At 39.5% G+C, this 23438-nt stretch overlaps 2 protein-coding genes across 2 annotated transcripts in view; both read left to right on the forward strand.

The window, feature by feature from the left end:
• The window catches only part of PRRC1 (proline rich coiled-coil 1), a 335161-nt gene that overhangs the window by 207503 nt on the left and 104220 nt on the right, over window positions 1-23438 (forward strand). The window lies entirely within an intron of this gene.
• MEGF10 (multiple EGF like domains 10) overlaps window positions 1-23438 on the forward strand; it is a 197997-nt gene that overhangs the window by 163788 nt on the left and 10771 nt on the right. Inside the window, exons 14-21 of the mRNA XM_007527819.3 lie at window positions 4067-4213; window positions 5150-5284; window positions 5809-5937; window positions 7588-7716; window positions 12634-12762; window positions 16268-16396; window positions 19913-20149; window positions 22341-22468. Of these exons, the coding sequence (XP_007527881.1) occupies window positions 4067-4213; window positions 5150-5284; window positions 5809-5937; window positions 7588-7716; window positions 12634-12762; window positions 16268-16396; window positions 19913-20149; window positions 22341-22468 (1163 nt within the window). The remainder of the gene's footprint in view (window positions 1-4066; window positions 4214-5149; window positions 5285-5808; window positions 5938-7587; window positions 7717-12633; window positions 12763-16267; window positions 16397-19912; window positions 20150-22340; window positions 22469-23438) is intronic.

Here is a 23438-nt window from a genome sequence, read left to right on the forward strand (position 1 = left end):
GGTAACAGAATTGTTGTATTTTACTTTCCAAGAAAGGTTTTCTGCAATCCTAAAATAAAAATTATTTAGGCATAGACTTGGTGCTGTTGAAATATGCTTATATAATTGGAGCTAGAAGGTTAGATAAATGATCTCTAAAATTCCTATCATTTTCTGGAAGTGAAATGATGGGTAAATCATGTGACACAAGCTTATCTTTGCAATGAATCTTCTTACATGGACTTTGTTACTAATATGAATATTGACTGGACATAGTTGACTATGACTGATGATTATGCTAACCAGTTGGAGAAACCTATTTGGAAGAGGAAGAAGATATTAAATAAAGAATCACTTTATTTTGATTTGACATTTTGACCTGTTCTGATTGAAAATGTGCTAAGTCATATAAGTCATGATAACCTATAATGTAAAAAAGCAGAATATACTTATTGACCTAAGGTGATTTTGTCTGATCTGTATAACATGATGTAGGAACAAATTGTTAAGGGGCCAAGTGTATTACACCTGGTTTAAATGCACACACTACAATGCACAAGGACCCAGGTTCAAGCCCCACATTCCCACCTGCAGGAGGGAGGTTATATGAATGATGAAGCGATGTTGCGAGTGTCTCTCCCTATCTAGCTCCTCTTCCCTCTAGATTCTCCCTATATACAATAAATAAATAAATAAATAAACATACATATGTTTAAATATCCAAGGTGCCTATGCCAACAAAAGTTCTCAAAAGTCAGGATTAATTTAAAGGGGGGGGGGTTCCAAATTAACCAAACAATTCTTAAGCTTCTGCTTCTCCATAATGCTAGCTGAGATTTGCCTAGATGATTCCGAACTGAAATATCTGGGTTGTTCCAGAATCTCGGTGAATTAGGAATCCCCATTTTAACTGAAGTTCATTTGAACCAAGTGCATCCTGTAGCACGTCATGCTTACTGGTGCTGTTTTTGCTTTGCAAAAACAAAGAAGAGGCGCAAGTGCCCAATCCCAGGAATAAACCTGGTAGCAAAAAGAAATAGGTGAATGGGGTGAGCTATATAGATGTATATGAAAACACTAGGTAAAACTAAGACTGTTGTATGACGTTTGAACTTGAGAACCATAGAGTTTGCAATTCCAACACAGTTTCTTGTTGGTTTGTTTGTTTGCTTGTGCACGCGTGGAAAAGAAAGCAAAAGACCAAAAGTATGTATGGTATTCTATGGGAATCTCTTGGAACCCAATTATCTTCTAGTGGGCCTGGTTGCGTTCCTTCAGATAGCAGTTATAGTTAAAATAGTAGTTTATTGTCAGCTCATACTAGATGCAATGAGCACTGTGCATGTTCATGCTTATTTAATCACCTTCCCCATGTAAGAGACTTTCAGAAAGAGAAAACCAGGGACAGTCAAAAGTGAAGTTATGGTTCACGTTGTTCTGACTAGCTATGTTCATGTTATGGTTTGGATTGCTTCTGTGTTGTAAGGTTCCTGGTCACTTTGATCAATCCATTTAGCAGCTAACACTGTAGCACAAAACACAGCCTTCTCAGCATCCTTGTTGCTGGATGGTGTTAATGTTCTGGAATCCTTAAGTGTATGCAGGCTTGTTATTGCTGTGTTTTCATTTGGTCTGAATCCAGCAGCCACCAGTTCACTGCTAATTATAACAGTTTTTTGTTGCTTCTCCATGCAAAGAACATTTCTCTGAGTTGTGAAGAATTCTGACATATAAGAGAGAGGCCCCTGTTGTATTTTGAATACAAATTTACAAAAACAAATCCATTTTTCCTCAAATTAAGGTGTTTCATTTGTGTAATTTTAGTTTTTCTTTGTTTCCTTCCTTAGGCATTTGCTCATTTGTGACTAATTCTATTTTTTTTTTCTATTTCTAGAGTGAGAGTTAAGCACAGGTAGATAGATATTCATATTGTGCCGATATCTGTTTAATGTTAGATTCACTTTTTAAATTGGATGACACAGGGTTATCATCAACATATTCAATGTATCAACCTTGTGTTTATTGACTTGATATAGGGGAAGATTATTTTTTATGTAAAGACAGTCTGATCGCTTTTTGTTTTATGTTATCTCTTCCATACTTTGTGCATTGCTCTGTAAAAATTAAAGACTGGGGAGTCAAGCAGTAGTGCAGTGTGTTAAGCACAGGTGGTGCAAAGCACAGGAACCAGATTAAGGATCCCGGTTTGAGCCCCCGACTCCCCACCTGCAGAGGAGTCCCTTCACATCTTTCTCTCCCCCCTCTGTCTTCCCTCCTCTCTCCATTTCTCTCTGTCCTATCCAACAATGACAACATCAATAATAACTACAACAATAAAACAAGGGCAACAAAAAGGAATAAATAAATATTTTTTAAAAATTAAAGAATGGAGAGAAGGAAGACATCACTAAGGGCAAATGATACAATATTTTAATACCTTTTAACATTAGAAGGGAAATTGGGGGGCTTTCTCTTTCCTCCTCTCAAAACAGTTTCACAAAAAAGGTGTTTTATTCCTTCTCTTTCATGAACCCATAGTCAATAACTCTAGCATTATTTTGTTTTAATTTTTTTATCCTGGATAGATACTGTAAATTACTCTAACCCCTCACCTGCTTCTTCCTTCACCATTGTACACCAGGACCTGAAAGCCATCCCCCACCAGAGTCTTTTATTTGGTGCAATATATCAAACCTAGTCCATGTTCTGCTTTGTGTTTCCCCTCTCTTCTTAGTTTTCACCTTCTGTCTGTGAGTGGGGTCATCCTATGTTCATCCTTCTCTTTCTGGCTTTTCTCACTTAATATGTTTCCTTCAAGTTCTATCTAAGATGAGGTGAAAGAGGGAAATTCACCATTTTTAATAGCTGAGTAGTATTCCATTGTGTATACAGACCACAACTTACTCAACTACTCACCTGTTGTTGGTCAACTGGGTTGCCTCCAGGATTTGTTACTACAAATTGTGCTGCTACGGTCATAGGTATACACAGATCTTTTTGGGTGGGTGTGTTTGGTTCTTTAGGGTATAACCCCAGGAGAGGAATTGCAGGGTTAGGGCTTAGGTGTACTTCTAGCTTTCTGAGAGCTCTCCATAATGGACCAATTTACATACCCCCAGCAGTGCAGGAGGGTTCCTCTGCCCTCACTTCCTTTCCAGCATTTGTTGTTGCTATCATTTCTGATGTATGACATTCTCACAGTAGTGAAGTGGTACCTCATTGTTGTCTGTATTTGCATTTCTCTGACAGTCAGTATCTTGTACCATTTGTTTATATGTTTTTTGTCCTTTTGGATTTCTGTAAGGAGTGTCTGCCTGAATGGTGGTTTCTTTTGCTTTCCAGAAGCTTTTCAATTTGATGTAGTTCCATTTCCTTATTTTTGTTTTAGTCTTCCTAATGGATTTGTATCTTTAAAGATACAAATTGAAGATGCCTATAAAACTTACATGAAAAAGAGTTCTGCCAGCATTTTCCTCTAAGTATTTGATAGTTTCTGGTTTAACATTCAAGTCCTTGATGCATTTGGAGCTTACTTTGTGTGTGGTGAAATGTAGTGGTTCAATTTCATTCTTCTGCGCAGCTCAACCCAATTTTCCCAACACCATTTGTTGAAGAAACTCTCCTTTCTCCATTTAATAGTTTGGGCCCTATTGTAAAAAATCTCCACAGGTATGGAGGCTTATTTATGGACTCTCAATTCTTTTACACTGGTCAGTGTATCTATTTTTGTTCCAGTGCCAGGCAGTTTTGATTACAATGGCCCTATAATATAGTTTGAGATATGGGAGTATGATAGCTCCAGTGCTTTTCTTTTTTCTCAATCCCACAATTTTTTTTAAGACAGTAGAACAAAAACTAGAAAAGTTTATCTGGAAGCAAAAAATACCTAAAATCTAGCATTATTTTAATGTTGCATTGATACAAATATGATCATATAGAATATGATAATGTATTTCTGTATACAAGGTAATAACTCCAACCTCCTATCATTTCTTCCATCCATTACTGCCTGCATCAATGTCATGATCCTGTGAACTTTCTCTCATCTTTGTCTTCCACTCAGCTTTGCTCCTGTGTCTTGTTTCAGGTATCCACTGTGACAGTGTGTGTGCTGAGGGGCGCTGGGGCCCAAACTGCTCCCTGCCCTGTTATTGTAAGAACGGGGCTTCATGCTCCCCTGATGATGGCATCTGTGAATGTGCACCAGGGTTTCGAGGCACCACTTGCCAGCGAAGTAAGTGTCTTCATTCACCATTGGCAATTTCCATCTTCTGTTCTCAAGCATCTTTGAACAGAATTCCTATTTCTATCCTGCTTCTCACTTCCTAGTGATATTCTTTTGCAGTTGACAGTAGAATTATAATGGGTCACCCTGTCTTTTGCAGACTTGTCCTCATTAACACTTTCCCTAGAGCTTTGTTCTTTTTAACCTTCATGACTCATCTAACAGATGGGGCTTCAGCCATTGCTCCTCAGTAACGATTACATTGCCTCATTGGCATCATCGAAAGGATGTGTTTCTTGATCCTGCCTTAAATGTTGCAAATGGTGTTCCAGAAATTCATTGACCCATAAATATTTTATTCAGTACTTTTGGCTTGAGCCTACCTCAATTATCAGAAGTCAACATCAGCCAAACCTTGAGGCAAATCATACATCCTGTTAGTAGTCTTAAAGTCAGTGCTATGGGGAAAATAGAACTGTAGAGTTAAAAATGGAGGGTATTGACATTGCTCAATAGAACTTTTGAGTCAGAAAATTATCTATAAGGCTTTACTATTTTTTTTTAGTAAATGTAATCAAGAAGGGAATATATGACTAATTATAAAATGCATTATTCCAGTTTTAATTACTTTTTCATTAAGAGCTCTATGCAATCATCCTATATTTAAATCCAAATAATGTCTTGGGAAGAACCTAATTATGTAACATTTTACTTATTCATTTTTCAATCACAAAAATTAGCATGGACCATGGTATGAGGAAGCAATCTTTTAAATCTGACTTTAGATCTATTTACTGCCAATAATGACTCTTAAAGGATAAAGGATTCACTTGTTAATATTGAGCATTTTATTTCCTTCTTTCATTAATTTGTTCAGTGAAAACACTGAATGTGAGAGATCCTACCTCAAGGAAGGTAATGCAGCTTTCCATTCCCTTCTTTCAGTCTGCTCCCCTGGTTTTTATGGGCATCGCTGCAGCCAGACCTGCCCACAATGTGTACACAGCAGTGGACCCTGCCACCACATCACCGGCCTATGTGACTGCTTGCCTGGCTTCACAGGTGCCCTGTGCAATGAAGGTAGGTGCACCACGTTTTAGAGAGCCCACAGAGTCCATTCACAGACTTGACAGAAGCCAGGTTTTTAGCTGCTGGCTACAGATGTCTTCTGATGTGTTGTGCTTTCAGCAGCTTCTGTAAATATGACTTTGAGCTTTGGAAAAGCTGGCTTGATACTCCAGCAAAATCTCTTGATTCTCTGAATGGTGCTATGGTACAATCTTAACTAGAAGCACCCCCCCTCCCCCGCCATGAAAAATCAATATGAGGATGGATTTTGCTTCCCAGAGTGGAAAGTCATGAAGTCAGGTTTCTAGAAATGGGATGATGTGTGTCTTTTGGTCTGTGGTGCTTTCCTGAGAGGCGTTGGCTTCTTGGGTTTGTAAAAAGTGCTATCATTAAAGATGAGCAGGTATTGTGAAGTCAAAACAGCCACTTTGGGCAACTAGGTTGATGAATTTTGAAGTTGTTTCTTGTCCTCTCATAGCTATGATTCTGGGACATGACATCTAATCGTGAGTTACTAACTTTTAACTTATTCACAGTGTGTCCCAGTGGTAGATTTGGGAAAAACTGTGTGGGAATCTGCACCTGCACCAACAACGGGACCTGCAATCCCATTGACAGATCATGTCAGTGTTATCCTGGCTGGATCGGCAGTGACTGCTCTCAACGTGAGTTTTGTCTGAGAAAATAGTCAGCCAATATTATTTGTTTATGAATTCTCTAAATTGGTTGGATTTATACCAATTGATGTAAATTGATCTAATTGATGAAGATTTACACAATCAAGGAATACTATATAAATAATTACCACTTTTCAGTCTTTTTTCATTCAAAACTCTATTCAAATCCATATAATAAACTGGGTTTTATATTTATATCCAGATAATGTCTTGAAAAGGACCTAAGTAAATAGCACTTTTCTTATTCACTTTTCAATAATTCTTCATTTGTGAAATTAAACTATTATGTTCAGGAAAATTCATTCCAGACCTTACATGACAGTTACTATTTTTCCTTTGCTCTTGGATAGAAGTGATGCACATTAACAAGGGTCTTTTGGTCACCTTAAAAATTATATAATATTGACTTTTGTCTTTATTCGGTTATTTCCTCTTGAAACATTAGTATGGATAAATCACTTCATCCCATTATTCTTACATTATTTCACATGGGATTCTGATTATTCTTCAATGGATAATGACCTCAATGATTTAATTTTATTATTTTCTGCTTATTTCAATTAACATATATATTTTTTTAATATTTATTTTATTTATTTATTCCCTTTTGTTGCCCTTGTTGTTTTATTGTTGTAGTTATTATTGTTGTTGTCATTGTTGGATAGGACAGAGAGAAATGGAGAGAGGAGGGGAAAACAGAGAGGAGGAGAGAAAGATAGACACCTGCAGACCTGCTTCACCGCCTGTGAAGCAACTCCCCTGCAGGTGGGGAGCCGGGGTTCGAACCGGGATCCCTATGCCGGTCCTTGTGCTTTGTGCCACCTGCGCTTAACCCGCTGCGCTACAGCCCGACTCCCTAACATATATATTTTAATATATATATGTATATATCAACTGGAAAGCTTAACACTGAAAGCTCCAGAATAGAGAGATAAGTACAAGCTTTGAAATCACAGTCATAAATTTTATATGTTTTTGGTTCCCTTAATCATATTAGTTTGCTTATCTGCTCTTTGTTTAAATGTGGTTTCCCCAGAAAGGATTTCCCTAAAGGAGAAGCAGTAGCTTCCAAATTTTTTTTTCTCCTTACCCTGGAAAAAATAAAGAAATACACACACACACACACACACACACACACACACACACACACACACACACACACACACTGCATAGCACTATGGGAAAATGTACATATATATACACACATATAACTGTATTTATATTTTTCATAGTATTTATGCCATTATATTTTTAGTCGGCTGTTTGCTCAGCTTGCCTGCCTCCTTCCTCAAATATAAACTTTCAGCTTGTCTTCTGTTTCTCCTCATTCCTAGACTAGTGCTGGCACATAGATGCTAAATATACATTTGTTAAATCACTCAGTATGTAAACTTGAGATTATTTTTGCTCTACTTGTCCTACTCTGTAGTCTTTGAACATGTCCCAGTAGTTATGGTGACCCAGAGATTCAGCATTGCCATCTGACTTTTTGGTTACATTTAAAGCCCTATGATTTCTTAGCCTGGGTGCGTATTCGACAATCTTACATATAAGAAATGTGGGAAAATGAATGGAATTCTCAGATCCAGGTGCTGACTCCAGACTCTAACAGAGTTCTCCTGCATGTTGTGCTTTCAGCTTGTCCACCTGCCCACTGGGGCCCGAACTGCATCCATACCTGCAACTGTCACAACGGGGCTTTTTGTAGCGCATATGACGGGGAATGTAAATGCACTCCTGGATGGACGGGGCTCTACTGCACGCAGAGTAAGCCACCAGCCCTCAGCCCTCTGAGGATATCCCAGGGGAGCCACATCCTGGGAGCAAACAACCTTATCCTAAACATGCATGAGCTAAGCTCACCAAGGTTTCCTGGCATTGAAGGATTTTGTCTGCCCAGGCATCTCTAGGTGTTTTTTGAATGACAAAGAACTACTGTGTTCTGAGTTTTCTGTTGCTCTTTCATATCCAGAAACTGAGGTGGAGCAATGTTATACATCATGGTGTGCAGTTTCTTCCTCATCTCTCCTCTTAACTAGGCTGTATATTTTCTTTTTTATTAGTGATTTAGTATTGGTTTACAAAGTGATAAGGTAACAGGTATAATTCCACACCTTTTATACCACCAGAGTTCTGTGCCCCCATTCCCTCCATTGGAAACTGCATTAATTCTCCAAAGATCACTGATATGGATTGACTATTATATATATATGTATATGTGTATGTGTATATGTATATGTATATATACATGTTTTTTTCTATGATCTTAGTTTCTCCTCTTTTCTAAGTCACAGCTACTACTTCTGAGTGTCCTTCCTCCCCCCCCCCCCCTTCTCTCTCTGGCATTCTCTGATGGCATTGGAGTTCAGAGCCCTCTGGTCATCTTTCCCTATCTGGGAAGTATGTATCAGAATTCTTTATGGGGTGGAGAAGGTGCAAGGTCTGGCATTTGTAATTGCTTCTCCACTGGACATGGGTGTTAGCAGGTTGATGCATACTCTGAGAACCAGGCCCTATTTATAAGGATAAAACTCCCCATTTTTTCTTTTTTTTTCCACCATAATTATTGGTGGGGCTCTGTACATGCACACTAATTCCAACACTCCTGGTGGCCATTTATCCTCTTTCTTACCTTTTGACATAAAAAGAGGAGGTAGTGGTGGGGGGGATGACACTGCAGCATTAAACCACTACTAATGATGCGTCCCCTAAAGGTGTGGACCAAGGATTGAACCTAAGTCCTACTCTACTGGGTATACAACTGCCTGACCCCTCAAGGTCCTCCACCTCTTTTGAAGATGCAGTTATTTGTTTTTAAGAGAGAAAGAGGACCAGAGCACTGGTGATCTCTAGTATATGCTTGGTGTTAGGGACTGGACCTGGGGACCCTAGCATCTGTGAGACCTCAAGGATGTAAGACTAGTTCTGAACTCCTTATCATTTATTCTAACAGTACAAAGAGATAGACTAAGGGATGGTGGCTAGAAAGATTGTGCAGATGAGCAATCTTCCTGCTGACTAATGTGTGCTTTTAGAGAACACTGAATTCATTACCACTCCAACTTAAGTGAGCTTTGGAATCACCCAGAAAGCTCATTAAACACAAACTGATACCCCCACTTTCAGCATGTCTGAGTCAGTAGATGTGAAGCAGAGCCTGAGAATTCATGGTTCTAGCTTTCCAAGTGCAGATGTCAGCAGGGGACTGTGCTTTAAGAAATGCTGCTCTAGTCTTTTTTTTCTTCTTCTTCATTTTTTTTACCTCAATATGTCATAACCATTTTATCTTTTACTTTTACTAAGTTTTTAGCATTACAGGATATACTCTAGAAAGTACTCCTTAGGTCAGCACTGTCAGGAAAAAGTTAATTCTTTGTCCTCTTACATTTAACTAAATAGCGAGGGAAAAGACAGGAAAGCAGGTAGTGTGGTTATCACTAGTAGTTTATGATTATAAATCAAAGAAATAAGCTGAGAAAGAAAGATAGGTCTGAAACTAGGCAGATTCGAGCATGGGATAAACAAGTCTTTGAGAACTTTTTAGGAGGTAATGTCAACCTTGAGCCATGATTTTAAAGAGGTTGTTGGAAAGAAGTTGAGGTTACCCCAAGCATATGCTGCTGAGGTTATATTCAGGCACCCTTAGAAGATACCTTGGGTTTGGTTCTAGGCTGCTGCAATAAAGCAAACCACACTTTTCTTGTTGTTTGCCAGTGTATACATAGACGTAATGGTCACATTATACTGTGATCTAGTAAGCATTCATCAGCGTTATGTCTTAAATGACCAATAGACTTATTTCATTCAGAGTTATATGATTATACCATCTATGGGAGAGCCCATATTATCTTTTATGATGCTCAGATGTGGTTCCAACCCTGAGTCTTGTGCTTGGTAAGTCACAAACACTACCAGGTGAGCCATCTCTCAGCCCCATGTCTGAGTATTTAAAGAATTTTGAACTCCTTAGAGAAAAATGCTAGTAAGGGGCATGGGAGGTGGTGCAGCCACTTAAGTGCATAAGGGCTCCCACAGGGACCTGAGTTTGAGCACCCGTTCCCCATCTGCAGGTGTCTATCTTTCTCCCTCCATCACTAGCCTCTTACTCTGTACCATATTCTTTCCATGCATCCTATTACTGTAAAGATTCAGTAAAGATTCAGTAACAGGATGCATGGAAGTAATCTCAATTTCTCTCTGTTTTACCAAGTAAAATGAGGGGGGAGGAAAAAAAATAAAAATGGCTACCAGGAGCAATGGATTCATAGTCAGGCACCAAGCCCCAGAAATAATCCTGGAAGGGAAAAGAAAGAAAGAAAGAAAGAGAGAGAGAGAGAGAGAGAGAGAGAGAGAGAGAGAGAGAGTTGCTAGTAAGTTTTTATTTATATTTCTAAAATTAGGGCATGTTTCAAAAAAGAGGGACATTTTAAGTGGAATTAACATAATATAGTGAAAAAGAAGCATACAGTCTTGATTTCCTTTCATTTGTGTGTGGCCTTGTCTTTTGCTAAATCTGTGTATCATAGGACACTTAGGCCTTGTTTGCCATCTAAGGAGTACCTTGAGTTTCTTTACTACTGTATTCTTTCCATGTATCCTGTGTTACTGAATCTTTACGGTAAAAGGATGCATGGAAACAATATGGTACAGAGTAAGTGCTCAATAAAACCCATGGCACTGATGCTTGTGTTTATATGCTGATTTCTGTACTGACTGTTTCTTTTTTCTTTTAAATATGTATTTGGCAGTACAGATAGCTCAGCATATAGGGTGTATGCCTTGCCTTGCTCACAACCTGAATTCAAGCTATATAGGAGGTGCCATGGAGTCAGGGGAAGCCCAGTGGTATTGTATTTCCTCTCTCTCTCTCTCTCTCTCTCTCTCTCTCTCTCTCTCTCTCTCTTGCTGTCTTTTCTATCTGAATGAAATCAAAAGCAGCCTGAGAGCAGTGAATCGTGTGTGCCTGTATGCCTGAGATTCTGGTTACACACACACACACACACATACATACACACACACACAATCACCCATGAATATATGCATTCATTTTTATGAGAGTAAGACCAGAGCATGTTTTCTCTCTGACATATGGTGATTCCAGGGACTGAACCTGGGTTTCTGGGGCCTCCCGGAACTCAGGCATGCAAGGCCTTAGCTCTAATATTGAGTTATTTCCCTTTCCCTCTGCTTCTACTTCATTAAAAAATAAAGAAAAAAAGAACTTTTACTAAACTCTCACTATCAGCAAAAGGAGAAATCAGAAGCACATGTGATACTTGGAAATACTTATTAATCACTGCTATTTCTGTTATACCAGAGAGCCTTGAAACACTCTTGTAGGGGATCTGCTGACTGAGAAAGGCAGTAGGACTTGTGCTCTTATTATTAGTAGAAGGACCCACAAGTCTACAAGTCTGCATCTGGAAAATTATCCAGCAGTAAGAAGGTGTGTGTGTGTGTGTGTGTGTGTGTGTGTGTGTGTGTGTGTGTGTGTGTGTGTTTGTGAAGCTCAGGGCCTCTTACAGGCAAGGCGTGTGCTCTACCACTAGCTACATACCTAAGCCCCTGACGTTCCTAGAAAACACTTATAGAATGCAGGGTTTGGGGAAGTTCAGCATTTTACCACACCTCTTTTTTTATTTTTATGGAGGGGGAATTAATGGTTTACTTTCAACAATACAATGCAGTAGCAAAAAATCAAATACAGTGGTCTGTGCATCTATAACATTTCTGTTTTCCACATAACAATTCAGCCCCCTCTGGGTCCTCCTCTGACATCATGTTCCAGGACCTGTACCCTCCCCCACCCCACCCCCAGAGTCTTTTACTTTGGCACAATACACCAAACCCAGTCCAAGTTTTGCTTTGTGTTTTCTTAATTTTCAACTTCAATTTAAAAAAGGTATTATTGGTGATTTAATAGTGATTGACAAGATTGTGGGATAAGAGGGGTACAATTCATACAATTCCCACCACCAGAGTTCCCCATCCCAACCCCTCCATTGGAAGCTTCCCTACTCTTTATCCCTCTGGGAGTATGGACCAAAGATCTTTATGAGGTGCAGAAGGAGGAAGGTCTGGTTTCTGTAATTGCTTCTTTGCTGGATATAGGTGTTGGCAGGTAGATCCATACCCCCAGCCTGCTTCTCTCTTTCCTTAGTGGGTTAGGGCTTGGGGGAGGTGGGGTTACTACATAAGTTATGCAAAAAGACATTAGTGCCTGGGGCTCCAATTTCCCAAGTTCAGTCCCTATAACCAACAAAACAAAGCATCAAAAGTAGTGCTCAGCTAAAACAAAATAATAATAATTAATATTTCATTTGAAAACATGAAATTTGAGTCCAGGATTCTAGTGGTTGATGAGAAGCATTAAAAGGCAATACCCAGAATCCCATGGGGTTTAGGGATGCTTTGTTAGAAGACATCAGTCTTGCTTCCAGGGGTGTGGTACCAGTTAAACTGCCAGAAATGGAGCTCTTCTGCCTCCTGCTTATGCATTATGATCTCCTAGCAAGAAGCTTGACTAGAGACTTCAAAGAAACCTTTGTGACAAGATGAGATAAACCTCATTGCATTTATTCACTCTCTAATGCTTCATTGTCTTTAACACAAACATGTTGGAGACATGAGCTGTATGTTTCCTCAGCTGCCCTTTGACTCCTTCTGCCCTTCCTCCTCATGCAGGGTGTCCTCTAGGGTTTTATGGAAAGGACTGCATGTTGATATGCCAGTGTCAAAATGGAGCCGACTGCGACCATATCTCTGGGCAGTGCACTTGCCGCACCGGGTTCATGGGGAAGCACTGTGAACAGAGTGAGTACCAGCACCTGATGGCTACAGGCAGCGTTTCTTCCTTCCCCCTCACTCCTCATCCCAAAATCAATGTTGTCCCTAGAGGCCTAAAAACATTAAGGATGAACCCACAACTTTTTAAGTTGTTTGAGCTCAGCACTGGTCACTGATCAACACAACAAATTTCCCCACCCGAAGACCTGGTCACTTGTACTATCCTGGCAAAGCTGCCTCTACATAAGTTTTCTGTGTAACTGTGTAGATCTCGGGAAGGAGGGGGCAAGGCTACAAGGACCAAGAAAGAATTCAAGTTTTCCATCTGTTCATCCTGGCTCTTTATTTATCTGCTTCTTATTTTTGGAGCATGGTGCTGAGAGCTTTAAGGAAGCCAGGCCAAATCTTCGAGGCAGAAGTCATGGTAGTCTTCCACTGGAGGAAAGTGTGTTCTGTGGAACCAGGCTGGGCAGTGATGACATAAGGGGCTGGGAGTGAGGGAACCGGTTCATGCAAATGTCACCACACTTGGACAACTTTCTCTGGAGCATTCTTTTGTACTTCTTCCATGAGCAATTCATCTGAATCTTTTTTGTATTTTTGTGTCCAGTCACTGGGGCTCAGTGCCCACACTAGGAATCCATGCTCATGTTGGCCATTTTTTCCTTTTCTTTTTCTTTCCACTTTATTGGATAGGACAGAGAGAAATTGAGAGGAGAGAGAGAGAGACAGAGAGGGAGAGAGAAAGATAGACACCTACAAACTTGCTTCACCACTCTTGAAGAGTCCCTGCTGCATGTGGGGAGTGGGGTTCAAACCTGGGTCCTTGCACATAGTACTATGTGTGCTTAACCCAAGCGCCATCCCCTCACCCCCCTCATCTTAATCTTAAGAACCTGTAAGGAAGGAAGTACATTGTTTTAAAACTTTGGTTAAAAAAAAAATACCATTCCAGGAATGGTCTGGCTCTGTTGAATGGCCCATCCTTGTTTTTCTACTTCTACTCCACCAGCGACAGTGCATCTGCTCACAGGGTTATAAGAACATTAGTCTTCCTCTGCAGAATTCAACTTAGTTTCTTATCATTTCCTACTATGACTTTCAGACAATATGCAAACTGATTCAATAAGGTCTTTGAGGTGTGGGACTCTCTCCCCTTTATTGTAAATGGTAGGAAAATGTGCAGGACATTTCCTCCTCACCAGAGGGTGTGCTTTTAGGGGGAGAAAGAGCAAAGATTTTATGGTTGTTGGTGTGAGAGTGGCCTGGAAAGCTTGGTCAGAAGAACTGTACTTTGCCGATTAAATGTCACACTCCCTCCAGCCCACAACACTGATGGACAGTCAGGTTGTCATCTTGTGTGCTAAATCCTGAATATTTTTGCATATCTTTTAATCTAATAAGCATAACAAGTGATATTCAGGAATCAGCCTAGACAGAGATGACGCCATTTTCAATTTGCATTACTGGTTGACTTAATCGTGAGACACCGAGTCACATCATGAAACAGACACAGTTGCTTGCCCACTCTTCTTTATTATATATATTTATATAATTATAATTATATAATTATAATTATAATTATAATTATAATTATATAATAATTATTTATATAATATTTATATAAATATTATGTGTAGGTGTAAAATGTCTAAACATGTGCAACTTCTATATATGCATAGAAATCAGAATAAGCTCCAGGCTGAGTATCCCTTGAATACCATGCTGGTTATGGGTTTATTAAGTAAAAGCCTCTAAAGTGTTCTGATGATTACTCTGAGCATCAAATTAAAATGTCACTATTTTAGGAGATTTTTCCCAGTGCTCATGTGTAAACAGAAACCCTGTTTGACAGAACTCTGATAGTAATAGCACATTGCCCCCTGCTGTTCACTTTACAAAAGTCAGTATTTTGTCATAATGATTTTTAGCTTCAACATGCCAACATTCTTCGTCGTACTCTTAATAGAACCATATCACAGAGGATGCCTCACTCAGTAGGGCATATGCCCAGCTAAGTGCATGGCATGGGTTTGAACCCCAATACCATATGGGAGTGCCAAGGCATTGGGAAAAGCTCTAGTACTGTGGTGTCTATCTCTTTTGCCCTACCTATTTATCTATCTATCATCTATCTATCTATCTATCTATCTATCTATCTATCTATCATCTATCTATCCATCTAAAATAAATGAAAAAGTTAGCTTAAGGGGCCAGGTGGTGGCACGCTCAGTTAAGCACACATAGCACACAGAGTACTACCGTACTACCACTCCCAACCTACCACAGGTCCACTTCACGACAGCTGGAGTGCTGAAGCAGGTCTATCTTTCTCTCCCATGCTCTTTTTTGAAAAAATCCTTTTCATTATTACTACCTTTACTTATTGCATAGAAATAGAGAGAAAGGAGAAAAAATTGAGAGAAAGGGGAAATAGAGAGGGAGAGAGACAGGCATCTGCAGCCCTGCTTCAGGGCTTGTGAAGCTCCTCCCCGAAGGTGGGGACCAGGGGCTTGAATCTACGTACTTGTGCACTGTAATATGTGCACTCAACCAGATGTGCCACCACCTGGCCCCTCTCCCACTCTCTATCTCCCTGTAGTCTCTCAATTTCTCTCTGGCCTATTTAATAAAAATTACCAAAAAAAAAAAAAAGAAAGAAAAATGGCTGCCAGGAGTGATAGATTGCTAGTGTTGGCACCAAGCCCCAGTGATATCGCTTGTGGCAATCAAAATAAAAAAGTTGGCTTAAGGGTGGGCAAATCTCACATGTGTGATGCCTTGCCACTGTGGGAAAAAAAAAAAACTACATAAAATAGCATTTACTGTCTTCAGTCTGAAAAACGAAATTTTGAGTTATTCTGTGGTAAATGAAGTGCTTGGCAATTCATAAAACTAATCTTATCTCCCTTCCTCTACTTCCAGCTAGTCTAAATCAGAATACGCCTTTGGGGGTTCCCTGAATTTACAGTAAAATATGTACATTTTCAAGGAAGCATTTGTTACTTTTTTTTTTTAATCTGGACTCCACCCACTCTACAAGTTTGAGTTAGATCAAATTGCCCTTAGCAATAACCTTCTTCAGTTTCTACAGGCCCTAGTTTCAAAGTAACTGAAAAGTGTCAGAGGCTGTAAGGAGAGGATCAGTCTCTGACCCAAGGTGGCCTGACCTGTGAGTCCCACCATGGTTGTGGTGTGCTAGCCAGCTTTAAGACACTTTGGGTAAGTGTTCTGGGAGGTGGCGTAATGGATAAAGCACTGGATCCTCAAGCATGAGCTCCCGAGTTCAATCCCCGGCCGCACATACATCAGAGTGATATCTGGTTCTTTCTCTCTCTCCTCCTGTCTTTTTCATAAATAAATAAATAAAATCTTTAAAAAATAATAATAAAAGACACCTTGTGTGGTGCAAGGTGGCCTGAACAGGAATCCCCTGAAAGACATGCCTCCCAGACATCTAGTCCACCTGTTGAGAGAGTCTTGTCCCAGACTCTCATGACTGAAGAGTCACATTGGATTCTCATCTTCTCAGAGTGCCCTGCGGGAACATATGGCTATGGCTGTCGCCAGATATGTGATTGTCTGAACAACTCCACCTGTGACCACATCACCGGAACCTGTTACTGCAGCCCAGGATGGAAGGGGGCAAGATGTGACCAAGGTAGGGCTAATAGTGAATAAAACTTTCTCTGCGTCACCACTGCACTACCTTCCTGCTTCCTGTAATAACTTTCAAAGATTAAGTGACTCTCACCAACCACCCAACAGTAATTATTTTCACTTACTTTATATGTAATATAATCCATGACTCTGCATCATGGATGCTTATTTGTTTAGTTGCCAGATAGATGTTTCACTCTTTCAGTTTTACAGATAAAGAAATGAAAATTCAGGGCGGGGGTAGATAGCATAATTGTTATGCAAAGAGACTCTCACGCCTGAGGCTCTGAAGTCCCAGATTCAATTCCCCTTACCACAATAAGCCAGAGCTGTGCAGTGCTCATGTGTTTCTCTCTGTGTCTTTCTCTCTCTGCATCTCTCTCAAAAATAAAATACTTTAAAAAAATGAAATGAAAGCTCAGAAAGGTTTGCATAAGTTACATATATTTTGAGTTTTGATACCAGGTTTGTCTGACGCAAAGTTAATGAGTTTTACAATGTATCTACAGTTTTCTTCTGCTTTATGGAGGTATACTTGCTTTTAAAATAGTACATATAACCAATTATATATATATATATATATATGTGTGTGTGTGTGCTGTAATTATAGTATTCAAATATATATACATATGCTATACAAGAGTGTATATATTACCTATGTAGATCAACAAATCTGTACAACATCACAAAGTAAACAAATTGTATAAAAATGTGACCTACATATACATCCATGAAACCATCACCACAATAAAGATACTCAATAAATCCATCATATCTACAAGTTTCCTCATGCTTCCTCATGCCCCTACCATCACTGGTAAGCTTTCTGTCACTAGGGATTACCCTGAATTTTTATAGAACTATATGTAAATGAACCTCTACTGTACACTTGTTTTTGTCTGGTGTTATTTACTCAGTATAATTATTTTGAGATTGAACCATGTTGCAGCTATCAACAGTCAGTTCTTTCTGTTGCTAAGAAGTGTTCCATACATGGATATGCCACAATTTGTTCAGTCCTTCACCTGGTGTTGAGCACTTAGATTGTTTCTAGTATCTGGTGATCACAGATAAGCTATTGTAAAGCTTTTGCTTTACAATATATGCTTTCATTTCTTTTGAGTGATTTCATAGGAATAATAGAATGATAGGTTGTATGGCAGGGATGTATTTATGTTTTTTGAAAGATGAATATATATATATATATATGGAGAGAGAAAGATAGACAGAGAGAGGGGCCAGAGCATGACTCTAGCATTTGTGATACTGGGGATCCAACTAGGGACTTCCATGCTCCCTACTGCAATACCCTATCCACTATACCATTTCCCAGGCCACATATTTACATTTTTAAGAAACTTGTACCAGATAAAACTTTATATATGAGAGATGTTTTCAGGAGACTGTGACACATACACTAGCTGAAAACCATGAACACTATCTGGAGAGATAACACAATGGTTATGCAAAAACCTTACATGCCTGAGGTACCCAAGGTCCCACCCAGGTTCAGCCCACAGCACTGCCACAAGCCAGGGTTGAGCAGTGCTATGGGCACCAGTGTTTATGTTTTTAAGAAACTTGTGACATGTTTTTTTTTGCCTCCACTTTTATCGCTGGGGCTTGGTGCCTGCACTACGAATTCACTGCTCCTGGAGGCCTTGTTATTATCCTTGTTGTTATTATTATAACTGTTACCATTGCTGTTGTTGTTTTTGGATAGGACAGAGAGAAATCTAGAGAGGAGGGGAGACAGAGAGGGAGAGAGAAAGATAGACACCTGCAGACACATGCTTCACCGCTTGTGAGGCAACCCCTTTGCAGGTGAGGAGCCAGGGGCTGGAACTGAGATTCTTATGCAGGTCCTTGCGCTTTGCACCATGTGTGCTTAACCTGCTGTGCTACCGTCCAATTCCCTGTACCATGCTTTGTAAAATTTTTATTTATTTATTTTCTTTTTTTGTTGCCCCTGTTTTTTATCATTGTTGTGGTTATTATTGCTACTGTTATTGATGTCATTGTTGCCGGATAGGACAGAGAGAAATGGAGAAAGGAGGGGAAGATAGAGGGGAAGAGAAAGACAGACACCTGCAAATCTGCTTCACTGCTTGTGAAGCGACCTCCTGAAGGTAGGGATCCTTACGCCAGTCCACACTATGTGTGCTTAACCTGTTGCACTACAGCCTGACTCCCAGTACCATGCTTTTTAACTAGCATTTTTGTCATTGCTCTCTGAAAGCAATTCACACACACACACACACACACACACATCTGAGGAGCAATTCTGGTTCAGGGATGGGTGGAAGCTTTGAGACAGTACAGTGCAAAGAGATGGCCTACAGACTGCTCCTATGGCATGAGGTGTTTTTCAGTAGATAATAAATAAGTACATGAACTGATAGAGAGCAAAGAGCTTTCGAACATCCTTTGTGGTGGTTAGAATCATCTTAAACTGGAGACAATGTATATACTTCTATTTCATGTTCTTCTTTTAAGTTGACTATGTTTCACTATTGTATAAGAGTAGGATATAATATTCTACAAACCATATCATCATTGCATATGCGATGTAATTGCACTGCACTGGCCATGGTCCTGTGTATTTTGGAACAGATAGTTTTATGAAGCATTTAGAATCATAAAGACATAGAGGGCTGGGAGACAGCATACTGTTTACGCAAATAGGCATTCATGTCTGAGGCTCTGATGTCACAGACTCAGTCCCTAGCACCACCATAAGCCAGAATTAAGCAGTGCTCTGGTAAAAATAAATAAATCCATTTGAACAAGAAGCACTTTCATCATTTACAGGTGTTGAAACTACAGCCTATGAGTTTAAGGAAAAATTCTATAAAATTAAATTTTTAGTTTTAATGATAATAATAAGATTTTTAGGGTGATATTATCAAGTATTATTCAGATAGACATAGACCTTTCTGTCCTAGGAAATAAGTATATACATCGATATCTTCCAAGATAAAGTACCCATTAAAGTCTGCATAAGGCATCAGATCTTAGTCTAGATTTATAGCAAGCTTACTTTAGCACTGGAATATCTAGGAGTAGACACTGATTAAGTTCAGCAGTTGAGACATTTAAGAAGCAGTCCTTGCTAAGCTTAATAGTAGATAATAAATAAAGCACAGTAGAAATTAGGTAAATCACTACCCACAATTAATTGCTCATCTAAGTGTTTAGTATGAAATGTATGTGAAGCTCCCAAGTCTGAGTCTTAATCTTTGGGTTTCAGGAGGGAAATCTTGCTTTTTTTTTTTTTTTTGAGGTTTAGAACAGTTTTTCTTTAGATATAGACAAGCCAAAAACCTCTGAAGATGAGGGATGCTTGTTTTTTTTTTTTTCCTTCCTGCTCTATTTCTAAAAGTTTTCAAATTAACATTTCATGAGGTGAAAATATTCAGACATTAACACTGTGGGAGATATTTTTGTAAGTAGAGATCAAACATTTCTCCAGCACATTGTCAACCGTACCCACGTCTCCTTTTTCTCTTTTCTCTAGCTGGTGTGATCATAGTTGGAAATCTGAACAGCTTAAGCAGAACCAGTACAGCTTTGCCTGCTGATTCCTACCAGATAGGGGCCATTGCAGGCATCATCATTCTCGTCCTAGTTGTTCTCTTCCTACTGGCGTTGTTCATTATTTATAAACACAAGCAGAAGGGAAAGGAATCAAGTATGCCTGCAGTTTCCTACACCCCTGCTATAAGGGTCATGAATGCAGACTATGCCATGTCAGGTAAGACTTTGGTCATTAGGTGTGTTTCATCTTTTATTTAGAGACAGAGACAAAGAGATAGAGAGAGATAGAGAGTGAAAGAGACCCCAGCATGGAAGTTTTCTTTATGGCAAAGCAGCACACTATCCATGTGAGCTATTTTGCTGGTCCAGGTGTTTCACTCCTTGATATGTAAGGTTTACACCTGGTTCTCTGAAACCAGGTTTGTGCCTATACTGTCCATTGTTACTGTCAGTTAGCCTCAGAGATAAATTGATATTTGCAAAAGACAGATTTTTACAAATGTGTTTTATGGGGTGGGAGTGGGGGTAGGGGGTGGCGTCACATCAGGTACAGCTCATATATTTTTTTTATTATTATCATCAGGGTTATTGCAGGAGTTTGGTGTTTTCACTACAAATCCACTGCTCCCAGTGACCATTTTCTCCTTTTTATTCTATTTTTCTTTGATAGGACAGAGAGAAATTGAGAGGGAAGGAGAGATGGAGAAGGAAGAGAAAGATATCTATAGACCTACTTCACCACTCCTGAAGCATCCATTCTGCAGGTGGGGAGCAGGGACTTGAACCTGGGTTCTTGCTCATGATAATATATATGTTTAACTTGGTATGCCAGCTCATGATTTACCGTGCATAAGGATCCAGGTTCAAGCCTCCACTCTCCACCTCCAGGAGGGATGTTTCAATAGTGGTGAAGCAGGTCTACAGGTATCTCTCTCTCTCTTACCCTTTCTCTCTCTCTCCATATATATCCCTTTCTTCTGAATTTCCCTCTGTCTTATCAAATAAAAAATAAAAACTGAAAAAAATTTCCATAAGAGCAGTGGTTTCCTTGTGCATTGAACCCTAGCAATAACCCTGCAATAATGAATGAATGGATAAATAAGTAAATAAATAAATAAAATGAGAGAAAGTAAAAAAAAAAAAAAAGGAATGTGTTTTTATGTCAACAGTAGTAGAATCACAACTTCTGCCTTCTATAGGAGTTTAAAAATTATATTCATCATATAGTTGCTTTAAGGTTCTGACCTATTAACCTGGAGTATGCTTTACTAGGCACCCAAACTCTTGTCATATCTGGGGTTACAGTGTGGAAATGAGGAAGTGGTTGTAACTTTACTAAGGTCATCAAGTACATGGAGACTTCTGTCTCTAGCTTCAGTTTCGTTCCATGGTATTTTCTGGCCTGCCTCTGGAACTATTTTACTCATTACCTAAACAACTACCAACTTAATATAAGAAGCAGATTTTGGGTATTGACAAAGTCTGAGGCAGTTCTCTAAGAAAACTCTTTTGAATTTTTCTTTCTGTTATAAAAGCTCCCATAAAAGTAAGTTTAATAAGTGAGATGCTCCATCATCAGAAGCAATAATCAGTTAAACTAGGGAAATTGGAAGCTTAAAGTATTTACTAATTTGGGTGCAATTACTGAAAGATTTCAGTTGGGGAAATACAGTTTTTCTAGGAGAATGTGTAAATGTGTAGATGACTTACTTGCTGGCACATTTCTAGTGCAGAATATCAGGATACTGTGTCAAGAGCTCAAGTGTTTGGGTATCATAGATTCTCAATAGCTCACCTGTCAGAGTTTGCACCTTGCCATGCACAAGGCCCAAACACCACATGGGAGCACTATAACCCTGGGGCAAGTTCTATGAATAGTTAAGCAGTGCTATGGTCTCTCTCTCTGTCTCTCTCTCTCTTTGTCTCTTTCCACCTCTCTCTATCTCTACTTCTATCTCTATCTCTATCTAAAAAAGAAGATATTTTTTAAGAAAAGTTGATCTGGGAGTGAAAGTATCATGCAAATGTAAGGTTCCAGTGAGACAGAGAGACAGATAGACAGATACATACAGACACACACACACAACACACACACACCCTCAAACAGTGTTTATTTTTAAGAGGGAAGTTACAGCATCAGTTGCTTCAAAACACTGACTTCCCAGCATATCTAAGCCCCAATCAAAGAGCACCTATTTGTAAACATTTCCACACATTTCCATGATGCAAGTAGGAGAGTAGACTCTGATGCTTCTAGATGATTTGCTGATTCTGCTAGGTAGGACAGGATTTTGCCTAGCTTGTGACATGGTAGCAGTCCAAACATTTATTCTATTTGGCTTTTTTATTTTTTCCCCATGCAGATTTAGGGGAGTCTGCCATCTTAACAATTTCCTCTCATCTTGCAGAAACCCTGCCTCACAGCAACGGTGGCAATGCTAACAGCCGCTACTTCACCAATCCCAGTTACCACACACTGACCCAGTGTGCCACTTCCCCTCATGTCAACAACAGGGACAGGATGACCATCTCCAAGGTGAGAGGACATGCCCAAGTCACGAGAGTTGGGCGGAAGGAGGGAACTGAACAAGCATGTAGTAAGGGGTTTTTATGTGTCAGATGCTATTCTGAGTTCATTTTTTTTCTTGTAAACACCACTGTGTTAAGAGGCTGGTCAATGGCTTACTGTTTACATGCACATAGCACTAAGCTAAATGATCTGTACAAGGATCTGGGTTCAAGTTCCACTCCCCACCTTCAGAGGGACGCTTTACAAGAGGTGAAGCAAGTCTGCATATGTCTTTCTCTCTCCCTGCCACTAAATTTCCTCTAAATTTCCCTCTGAACTATCCAAATAAACGGAGGGAAAAAAGTGGCCATCAGGAGCAGTGAATTCATAGTGCAGGCACCAAGCCCCAGCGATAACCCTGGAGGAAAAAAAAAAGATCCATGTAGGTATGTATTAGTTCTTGTTTACTGACTAAAAGCCCCTGAGTAATGGAATTTAAATCATGTCCAAACATAGGTGTGGAAGCCTCACTACAATGACAGACAGGTCTGTCTGTGCTGATAGCCACCTCGTTTCCACTGTACCCCTTTTGGAAAATTGTTTCTAATATTACACAAGGTTTTTAAAATAATTTCTCATAGACAACTTACAGCAAATTCAATCTGAGGTTTGAATTTTTTGCCAAGTTTGTCTTCTCCAATCACCTGTTTGCCAGTGCCCTCTCCTGACTACGTGTACTTTTGTAACACACCACAATAATATGCATCTATGCACAAAACAGCAGTTTCATGGGTCAGAAATTATTAAACAAAAGCTGTGCCAAGCATTTCTAGCCATTTTAGAAACATATACTCATTTAAACTTTACAGCAGTCCTGTGAATTGAGAAATGATTATTATCTTTGCAAGGTTGGACATGCAGGGCAGCTTCTCTTACATCTATTGATCCCTTATCCTCGCATCTTCTCCACAATGCTCTGACATCTCAAACATTTCTC

The sequence above is a fragment of the Erinaceus europaeus genome, chromosome 2, assembly GCF_950295315.1.
Source record: "Erinaceus europaeus chromosome 2, mEriEur2.1, whole genome shotgun sequence".
NCBI lineage: Eukaryota > Metazoa > Chordata > Mammalia > Eulipotyphla > Erinaceidae > Erinaceus > Erinaceus europaeus.